The sequence below is a fragment of the Gossypium hirsutum genome, chromosome D13, assembly GCF_007990345.1.
Source record: "Gossypium hirsutum isolate 1008001.06 chromosome D13, Gossypium_hirsutum_v2.1, whole genome shotgun sequence".
NCBI classification, from domain to species: Eukaryota; Viridiplantae; Streptophyta; class Magnoliopsida; order Malvales; family Malvaceae; genus Gossypium; species Gossypium hirsutum.
In genome coordinates this window covers 64,452,932-64,463,538 of record NC_053449.1, presented here as the reverse complement: position 1 = coordinate 64,463,538, position 10,607 = coordinate 64,452,932, and the positions used below count along the sequence as shown (strand labels likewise).

Below are 10,607 nucleotides of genomic sequence, written 5' to 3'. Positions count from 1 at the left end.
AATCTAATTAATTGAAATTTTGAATTTTGTTTTGTTATATTTTATCAGCTATATATACAGGGGCAAATCAGAGGGTTAGCCTCCTAAAATGAAAAATTTCTCCATTTAGGTCATTTGAAATTTTAAAAATTTTAAATTAGTAAAGGTAAAATTACACTTTACTCCCCTAAAATGATAAAAATTGATTTAATCATTTAAAAATTATAAAGATAAAGACTATTAAAATAGTAAAAATTACAATTTAATTTTGGCCCCCCTAACCAAAATTTATGGCCTCTCCCCTGGTCACATTTAATGGTTTTGAATATATATATTGTTTTGGTATAACCACATGTCTCGTCTTTTATTTTATGGTTTGAGCAAAATTCTAATCGGATCAGATATGGTATTCAAGTAAATCACTCTTGATGATGACGACTTCAAAATTCGAACTTATTTCAAGCTCCAACCACGTATTTTAAATATATTATTATCTATTTGATAACTGGATTATTATTTAATACGACTTCCCTTTTTTTTAATAACAACCGAAGGACATACAAATAACTTTTCGACTTTTCTTACTAAGTTTAAAAAACCTCTACCATGAGCGTATCGAATTATTATTTTAAAGGAGCTTAAAACAAAATTTCCCATTTAATTATGGGTCTAGGCTTCACTCATGTATTTTTTATAATTTTATTTTGATTTAAGTCTAGATATATTTCAATTTTAATTCAAGTTTATAATCGTGGCTTAATCCATTCATGTATTGTAATATTTTGATTATAATTTTGATTAAAATCATTAGTACATGTATTATTTATGATTATTCTTGAAAAATTTTCAACTTTCAATGCATTGATTTAAAATTCACAATTAATATATTATCCATAATTATTTTACTCTAAAGTTAAATATATTTCAAATTTCAACTCGTTAATGCTTCCCTTTGATCCTGATTTAATTGAGATTTGGGTGCCTTGATTTCTAAAAATCATATTTAAATTATTTATTTAAATTTTTTTTGAATAATTTCACTATTTAAATAAATTTATATTTTTTATTATATTTAAAATCTCATTTAAGTGTGAATTGGAGATGAATTGCATATTATTTTACAAAATATAAATACAAAAATTGATTTGAGTGTGATGCATGTATAATAATAACTCATTCAAATACAATGATAATTTTTTCATTTATAAGGGTTAATATACTATTTGGTATTTAAGTGTTTTTTTCTTAAATTCTAAATTGACACTTAAATTTAGTTTCAATGTTCAATTTGGTACTCAAACTAATCAACATCATGTGGTCTAATAAATATTTGACATGTGTATTTTAGTAAAAAAACATAGATACTTAACTGGGACAAAAGAAAAAGCCGCGTACCAATTTGAACATTAAACTCAAACTTAGGTACTTGTTCATGACGAAGAAAAATTCAAATATCAATTTAAAATAACTTACGTACCAAACTGATATATTAATCCTTTTGTTTAATCTAATTGTCTTTTTAATATATAAAATATGATTTCCTTGTCGTCAACTTCGTCATCCACCAAGAATTTGCACTTTAATGGTATTTTTCAAATTACGACTTAAAATTTAAATTTAATTATTAGCACGAGCTGTTAGCTCAAATATGACACAAATCATATTTAAAACATGTGGATTAAATAGTAAAGATTTATGTACTTATTTAGGGATAGATTTAGGATTTTAATCCAAAAGGCGAAACTTTTAAATCCGAACAATATTTTTTTAACTTAAAAAATTGTCAATTCTTTTCGGATACTTTAAGGTTTATATTGAACTTCTAAGTTTAGTATTTTAATGCATATCATATATTAACCTTTGATTATTATTATTGTTATTATTATTATTAAAAATCAAAAAATACTTTGTTAATTTAAAGTATAACCTTATGGCTTAACGGGACAAATTATATGAAGTAAAATCTGGTCGAGGGGACGAATGTTATACAATGTAGACACCAAAATTAAAATACATGATAATTTATATATATAATTCAAAAATCTAAAAATTCCAAGCGAACGATCGCCCCTGCGTCGCGTCCCCTGAATCCATCCTTATGCATATCACATCGATAACTTGTATTTGACATGTTAAAAACTAAATAACCATATGAAATTTTATTGACGTGTGTTGTTTTTTAACACATCAAATTAAAGTCATCAATGCAAAAGGTATGGACTTGTTTACAATTTGATCCTTGTAGTTTGAAAGTGCTCCATGTCATTTCTGAATTGACATTTCATGGCTAGGTTGACAAAGAATCAAACTAATACAATATTGATATTATACTATGAGGACTAAATTAAAACTTTTTAAAGCTTAGTGACTAATTTAGAATCTGAGCGATAATCTAAGGACTGTTGATACAAGTACCCCATTTTGTTGCTAAAAACGCATGCGTTTCGTTAATATTAACGGCGTTTTTACTGAAAGCTATGCTAAACGGTTGACATGTCATCGAAATTAACGGCAACAATCTCACGGCGTTATTTGGAGAATCGAATTGGTTGTACTTGCCCTTTTTCTTTCCTTTTCCGTAGCACGCACACTTTTCAGCTCGTTTCTTTTAGCGCAATGTCAGACCCGGTTCAAACCTCCCCGGCCGATTTACCTTCCGATCCGCTTCTCAAACCCGGAGCTTTCATCGACGTCAACGGTCAAGGAAAACCGGCCGAGCCAACCAAATCTCGCAACGGTTTGATCCCGAATGGTTCCCAACCGGAGACACCTTCGCGGGGCTCGGTCAACTCTTCATCGTCGGCAGATTCTAAGGTGAAACGGCGCGTAGTGGCTCCGGAAACTTGGTTGCCGCCTGGATGGTTGATCGAAGATAGGGTTCGGACCTCCGGCGCCACGGCTGGACTAGTTGATAAGGTCACTCTCATCTCTTATTGAAATTTCTCTGTTTTTTTGAAGATTATTTGATTATCTAATTGTGTACTGTTTGTGTTTTATATTTGATTGATTAAACCCTTGTTTTTGCTGCTAGATTCGTTGATACTTGCTAGTGTTATTTGCCATTAAGCAGCATTGTATCTTTTGATCTTAGCCGTCAGATTGGTACCTAGAGCTAGATCAAATTCTAGGGTTCATAGATTTACCACTTTGATTAGGATTATTGATCTTTTGAACTCTTATCTATGGGGTATGGAAGCATTTGTTTTTGAAAGAAATTTATTGAAACACAATTGATTGGCGTAGATTTTAATCCTGGCTGCATATTGAGAAGCTAAAACTCGGGTTTGCGTAGACACACGACCGAGCTTTCATCTCCGTTCTATCTCTGATACGAGATGCATTGCGAAAGTCTGGTGAATGAATGTCTCGGTACAAGTTGGTCCATAAAATCAGATTTGACTCTAGAGAAAGTTTTGTTGTCCGGCAACTAGTATTTTGCTTTAGAGAGTTGTAGAAACATTGCTGCATATTGAGAAGCTAAAACTCGGGTCTGCATAAACACAAGACCTAGCTTTCATCTCTGTTCTATCGTGGAAACAAGATGCATTGCGAAAGTATGGCGAATGAATGTCTCGGTCAAAGTTGGTCCATAAAATCGAATTGACTTGAGAGAATGTTTTGTTGTCTGGCGACTAGTATTTTGCTTTAGAGAGTTATAGAAACATTGCTGCATATTGAGAAGCTAAAACTTGGTTTTCATTAACACATGTACGAGCTTTCATCTTTGTTCTATCACGGAAACGAGATGCATTGCGAAAGTGCGGGGTATGAATGTCTCAGTTGAAGCTGGTCCATAAAATTGGATTTGACTCTTGAGAATGTTTTGTAGTCCGGCAACTAGTATTTTGCTTTAGAGAGTTATAGAAACATTGCTGCATCTTGAGAAGCTAAAACTCAGTTTGCATAAACACATGTACGAGCTTTCATCTTCGTTCTATTGTGGAAACGAGATGTATTGCGACAGTCCGGTGAATGAATGTCTTAGTAAAAGTTGGTCCATAAGATTGGATTTGACTCGAGAGTATGTTTCGTTGTCTGGCGACTAGTATTTTGCTTTAGAGAGTTATAGAAACCTATGAAACATTGGAAATTTCATTTCGGTTAGGGTGTGTTTTAGTCAAGATATGGTTATTCTCTTGCATCAACAATATGTTTCTTGTGTACTTGGATTTATGTTGCTCGTGTTTTCGAGAGGATTGGCTCTGCGGTGATAATATAAACATACATGATAACCTTTTTCGTGCAGTATTACGTTGATCCAACGTCAGGCCGAAAATTCAGATCCAAGAAAGAAGTGCTTTACTTTCTAGAAAACGGATCTCCCCCACCTAAACGGAAGAAGGGAACTGAGCTTCCTGGCAGTGAAGTACCTGTAAGTCAGAAATAAAGAGCCATGTTAGTTGAAAAGCTGAATATTTAAAACCCGATGCTTCACTTCTTAATCCCCTGGCATTCGGTGAATGCTTGAATTGTGTCTTTTGCAGTCTACAGGAAACTCTCCTGGCCAAAAACAGAAGAAGTCTGCTAAAAAACAGAAGCCGTTGAACTTTGATTTCATTAACGTTCCGGAGAAAGTCGATTGGTTTTTAACTGATGCCTGTTCGGACTCCTGGACTCCCTTCCTCGGGAACGATTTAGTGTCTGAATCTACTAAACAAGATTGGGCAGCTGCATTTACGTCCCTAACAGTCAAGAAAAGTAGTCAAGCAATGTTTTGAAGACATTTTCTACGTCGTTTTAGATTTGACTACATCGATTAAACGCCTGGTTTCATACTGACCAGCAATATCTATATTCGTGTTTCCATCTCTAATTGTTTTCGTTTTTCAGCTGTAATCGCTCATGTCTTGTTATCTTTTGATCAGACATTTCACACACCGGCCAGGCTCGACAAAGGTTAGGACTTTTTTCTAGTTATAAAAAAGTTCAATATACACTCATGTATTCATTCTTTTTGGTCCCCCTTTCCTCTGTTCATATGTAGCCTGTAGCTAGAAAGTTTACTTTTAAATGGCTTTGTTGTTTAAAAAAAACTCTGAAAACTTATGGTTTTGTTTTGACTTTTAGAGAATGAAATGCAGAGATCCCTTTTGTTTATTTTAGTTAATGGATTTGTGTTTTTTGTTTAAGCAATTCGTTTCTCATTACAATTAGGGTTAATATACTATTTAGTAATTGACTTTGGTTTCAATGTTCAATTTGCTGAGTTTTTTCAATTTAATTCTTGAGTTTGATTTTAATGTTTAATTTGATATCTGACAGTTTTCTTTATCTCAATTAAGTGATTATAATTTTTTTACTAAGGCACATGTGTCAAATATTCATTGGGTTACATGATGTTTTTTAGTTTTGATGTCAAATTAAACATTAATCTCAGTGATTGAAATGAAAATTTTTGAATAATTCAATAACAATCTTACCATAAATTTACTATTACTATTACTAAATAATGTAGTTTACTCAAAGTATATATAAATGTCCATCGGCAGCTCTTCAATGTTATTACAATGAGCCTTTTTAGCTCTGGGTTTCTGGTTCACAGCCCAAAATGCACTGAATCGAAAATTTATGGCTCGCAAATTATAAAAAAAAATTATGTATGGCTCTTTAATAAATTCGGTACTAGACTTAGGATGTCTACAATTGTTTTTATCTTCGGATTTTGTCTTCAGCATCCACCTAGAGCTTTACCGGGATCACGAAAGGAGAATGCCTTCATTCATTAGCAGATTCATGTTTTATGTTTGGTGGAGTTTGAACCCATATCCTATATTTAGCATATAGGAGTTGAATAAGCAACTTGAATACCACTTGAGTTGCCCACAGGTGCCTTGTATGCTGTCGGGTATGGGCTTGAATCTTATCAAGTGCAAACATTCACATTTTTCTTGATAGGTAGTTATGTACTTCACAGTCTATCCTAATAAGATGTTTAGTGAAGAATACTTTGATGACTTCTTTTAATGGGGTTGACCTTTCATCACCAATATTTACTATAAAAAGTTTGTGAAAACAAACTGAATGAGTCTTTCGTTACAAAGACAAATTTGAGATTTTGAGATCTTGGTGGTATAGACTTAAATTTTACCATCTTGAGATTTATTTTGGATTTTGATTATTGATTTTATATAAAAGAGAATACCCTCGAAGAAAATATTTTATTACTTTTTAAATATAAATTATATTACTCAAATTTATAATCATATTTGTATCCTAATTGCGATTGCATTATATTTGTATCTATAAACTCTAAAAATAATAAAAATTTATTTCTTATTTTTCAAAAGAAATTCTAGTATTAATAATTGAAAAGTTGATTTATGTGCCTCGTTTCAATTTGTTTACTCTTTTTGACAAATCTCTCTATGGTGCTTTCATTTCATATTTCTTTTGATTTTTTTTAAAAAATTTCTAAAGTTTGCTTTTTAATCATAACTGTTCTTTTTAATACAATGTCTAAGGGTGAGTTCAGATAGGCGGTGCGTTTATTTGCGGTTAGTATAAAAACAGTAGTGACGGTGAGATTAGATACTGCGGTGAGATTAGATACTGTAGTGATACTGTAACGTGAGACAAAAAATAAGCTAAACGCACCGCACTGCACCCAATCGCCCATCCAAACCCACCCTAAATTTACTTTCATCTCTTCTTAAATCATAAATAAGAGCAACCTTTTAATAATAATGATGATGATACTTACGGATGCTATCATTTGGTTGACTTTCAGCAAATCCCTTTTAATTTCTTTGACAAATATAAAGCAAAAAGCCAAACAAGTACATCCATTCCGTACAGTCAATTAAAGAAAAAAGATTCTCTTCATGTAAATAAGTCTAAAAAAAGTTTATATATTGTACTCATTTTCTTATCAAATGCCATTAAAAATTCCTTCGATTTTGACATTCGTTAAATTATTGTATTTATCATAATTATTATTTTTGTAGTTTTTCCCAATGAAATCAGGCTTTTTGGACTTTTACCCCTCCAACTTTTTTTTTGCTTTTACACCTAATCTTTTTTGGTTTTAGACTGACTAAATTGTACACTGAATCTTGGGTTTTTTTATTGAATCAACCCCAAAAAACCTCGAATTCAACTAGTTTTGACCTATTAATTTGATATGATTGATTTTTTTTTAAATCGAGCTTCAAAATGAGCCTAAATCTTTAATTTGTTGGGCTAAGTAAATTAAATCGACCTATTAATTTAATACAATTGATTTTTTTAAAATCGAGCTTCAAAATGAGTCTAAATCTTCAATTTGTTGGGCTAAGTAAATTAAATTTAATTCAGATTTAATCAAGTTATATTGAAGATATATTAGATAAGGGTCGAGAAAAGCTAAATTGCCATTCCCTGCCCTTGTTACCGTCTTTGCTGGTGCTTGTGGAAGAATTGTTCTTTTTAATGGCTCCCATTTGAACGTTGAAGGAATTATAGAACAAGGTCGCTACTTTTTGGGGAAGGTGATGGAGATAAAACAACATACAAAGGGTAGTGATAAACGTTTCATCAAACATAGCAGGGAAACTTGTTGGAGGTTGTCGGAGGTGGAATGGTCCAAAGTGAACACGGAGGGTGCAGGATGGTGGAGATTGGTCATGCCGCGCGTCATCTGGTGCTGTTATTAGGGACTGTTATTGGAAGATGGAAGATGAGATTTGCCTAAATGATTGGAATCTGTTCAACTATTGAAGCCGAGCTATGAGGAGTATATGATGTTACTTGAAAATATATATGATAGAATCGAGTAATTTAATTAATTAGTTTTTATTATTCTCTTATTTTGGATTAAGTGAATAGAATTAAAGTCATTGAAAATTGGGTAGAATTTTTTTTTAAGGGAAAATTCATTAAGTCATTCCATGAATGGGATCTTACAATTCGAGGAAAAGAAAAAAAAACAACAAACACTCGTTGTTGGTGGTGAAGGACAAGCTCCATAAACACGACAAAGGCTTCAACTTTAACATCAATAGAACATTACAACACGTTGATATTTGACTTCGTCACAACTCACACACAACATATTTGGAGCGATTGCAAGCAACTATCACGATCAGAAAATCAACCTCAGATGATTCAGAGCGGTGGGTGGAATCGACAAAATAATTGAGCATCCATCAAACTAGAGAGGCCGATCAGAAAATCTCCTAAAATCACTCAAAAGTAAAACTACATGTATAAGCAAGATTGAAATTTTTTTAAAAGTTAAGACTTATTAAACAATGAAAAACAAATAAGAAAACATATAAAACTTAAAGATAATACATGTCCAAATTGACTCACAAATTCATTTATTATTTCAAAACATAAACATATTAGGAAGTCGATGAAGAGCCACTGTTTGAGTTTATACAACCAACTCACTTTCCAAAAGAAACCATTGATGATCGGTGAAGGTTCAAAGACGACATCATCATTTGTCCATCACAACTTGGGAAGATATTGAAGATACTCATAAAATAGATCTGCAAATTGAAAAAAAATATAAAGCATTTGGAGTGAATAGAGAGCTCACAAAATAGATCTACAAACTAAAAGGAGAGTCATATGAAGTGAACGAGGCGGACGGTAGCCAGCCCAAAAGCTGGCACTGCAGCTAGGCAAAATAAAGGAAAAGAAAAAAACGATTTCAAGATTGATGTTTATATTTTTAAAATGCCATATTAATAAGGGAAATATACAGTGTTACCTAAAGTAGAGGTATCTATAGGTTAAATCCGATTGAGGCCAATATAAAAATTTTAAGCCCAACTCAACTTGCCCCCAAAACTCATATTATTGTAGGCCCGTAATATTATTTAAAAAATAACAAAACAATTAAATTTATAATTTTATGTTAATATTAATATTAATATTTTTATAATTAAATCCAAGAATAAAAATATTTTGAAAACTCTCATTTAAATTCAAATTAGGTACCGTCCCATAATCCAAACATGAAAAACATATATTAAACTAAAACTATCACGAAAATATTACATTTCTCAACTTACCATAAAAACGGTCGACGTTGCTTTCATGGTTTTACTTTATTTATTCACTTATTTAAAAGTCACATGAAAGTACCATTTTATAAAAGCATGGTGGAGACATGACACTATAAATGCCCGTCAATCTCGTTTCATAGCCGACAAATCCGTCACTTGATATTCCCATATTTAACACTTAATAATTATCCACTAATTACGGATTAAGTTTTAGCTGAATTGTTATAAGTATTGTTGTTAATGTAATAATATAAGTTTAGCTGCGGTAAAACGCATTATCCTCCTATTTATGGATTAGAAAATAGTTATGGATAGTTTTATGCAAAAAGAGCAGATATAATCAGAACTTATAATGAGACTGTTCAAAAACAAATCATTTAATTGTTTCAATAAAAATACGAGGTTCGAAAAAAGAGATTAGGAAAAAAAATTAAATTTGTTTCAAATATGGGCCGAACTTGAACCGTCCTAACTCGTTTTCTTCTTTGTAAAAGATTTATAAATTTTTATTTTTGATATATTACGTGATTTATATAAAATATAGTTAAATATATAATATTGTAATGTAAACATTAATAAATATGCTAAGATGTGAATGTTTAAAATTTTATTAAAGAAAAATTGTAATACCCCAAAAATTTTTACAGTAAGATATTATCTTTGATATAATAAAATAAGAAAATAAAGCATCAAAAAGGGGAAATTTTGGAGTTATGCCAACATTGGGACGTATATTATGACATATTAGTTCAAGAAATGATTAAATCGCAAAAGTGAGAAAAGTTTTGTTGCCCAATAGTAAATACTCGAAATTTGAGGGGTTAAAGTGTAAATAAGAAAAAGTTGAAGGACCAATGGTGTAAATATTTTAAAGGTGGAATGATCCAGAAACTAAGAAAAATGGATGGATTAGGACCAAATTGAAAAAGGTGAAGAAGTTTGAGGGACTAAATCACAATTTTACCAAATTAAGTGATGACTCAATGATGGAATTTTAAAATATCATACAGGGCAAAATGGTCAACTAGAAGAGAGAGAAATCTAGAAGATAATGATGATGTTGGAGATATTTTAGATTAATAAATAAATAAATATTAGTTTATTAATATTTTAATTTGATTTTTTAAATGATATTATTTTATTATTATTAATTTATTTAGTATATATATGTGTGGAAAGAAGGATGAAAAGCAACCATCCCCACCATTTTTGCATGCATTAACGTGAGAAGAAGAGCGAAAGAAAGAAAGTTTTGCTTTTTTTACAATTTGGTCCTCTCACCAAAAATTCACTATTTTCACTTAGAATTCAAAGAAATTTCCATAGCCACCAAGAGAGAAAATTGATAAGGAGACTATGGGGAGCTAGAATATCAAGTTGGATTCAAGAAATTGGAGCTAGAGGAGAGAGAAAATCAAGTTAAAGGTTGAAATCAATAGGACAAGGTAAGAACATTGAGATTTCAATATATTTTTAAGTTTGATATTATTGAAATAGCATGGAAAAGATGTTATAGTGGAGTTTTCTTATATAAATTCTTATGTTCTTGATATATTGGTGAAGAGAAATAAGTGAAAGTAATGAGAAATATTATACAGAAAGGGAATAAGGAAGTTATAAACTTAATAATTAACA

At 31.1% G+C, this 10,607-nt stretch overlaps 1 protein-coding gene and 1 long non-coding RNA gene across 2 annotated transcripts; one reads left to right on the top strand and one right to left on the bottom strand.

Annotated features, from left to right (window-relative positions):
* The first annotated feature begins 2,542 nt into the window (after window positions 1-2,542).
* On the top strand, window positions 2,543-5,081 carry LOC107933455 (methyl-CpG-binding domain-containing protein 5). The gene is made up of 3 exons (XM_016865700.2): window positions 2,543-2,895; window positions 4,226-4,351; window positions 4,464-5,081. Exons 1-3 carry the CDS (start codon window positions 2,596-2,598, stop codon window positions 4,695-4,697), a joined length of 660 nt encoding a protein of 219 aa, XP_016721189.1. The 5' UTR covers window positions 2,543-2,595; the 3' UTR covers window positions 4,698-5,081.
* A 2,719-nt stretch (window positions 5,082-7,800) lies between these two features.
* LOC107952968 (uncharacterized) lies at window positions 7,801-8,639 on the bottom strand. Its single transcript, XR_005923232.1, has 2 exons — window positions 8,269-8,639; window positions 7,801-8,132 (listed from the first exon to the last, which is right to left on the bottom strand). It is a non-coding gene; the product is annotated as an uncharacterized lncRNA (long non-coding RNA).
* Window positions 8,640-10,607: the final 1,968 nt, after the last annotated feature.

Excerpts from the sequence above, each read along its gene's own strand:
- LOC107933455 (XM_016865700.2), top strand. The coding sequence starts at position 2,596 with ATGTCAGACCCGGTTCAAACCTCCCCGGCCGATTTACCTTCCGATCCG. Across the intron at positions 2,896-4,225 it reads CGGCTGGACTAGTTGATAAG|TATTACGTTGATCCAACGTC; the intron begins GTCACTCTCATC and ends TTTTTCGTGCAG. Across the intron at positions 4,352-4,463 it reads TTCCTGGCAGTGAAGTACCT|TCTACAGGAAACTCTCCTGG; the intron begins GTAAGTCAGAAA and ends TGTCTTTTGCAG.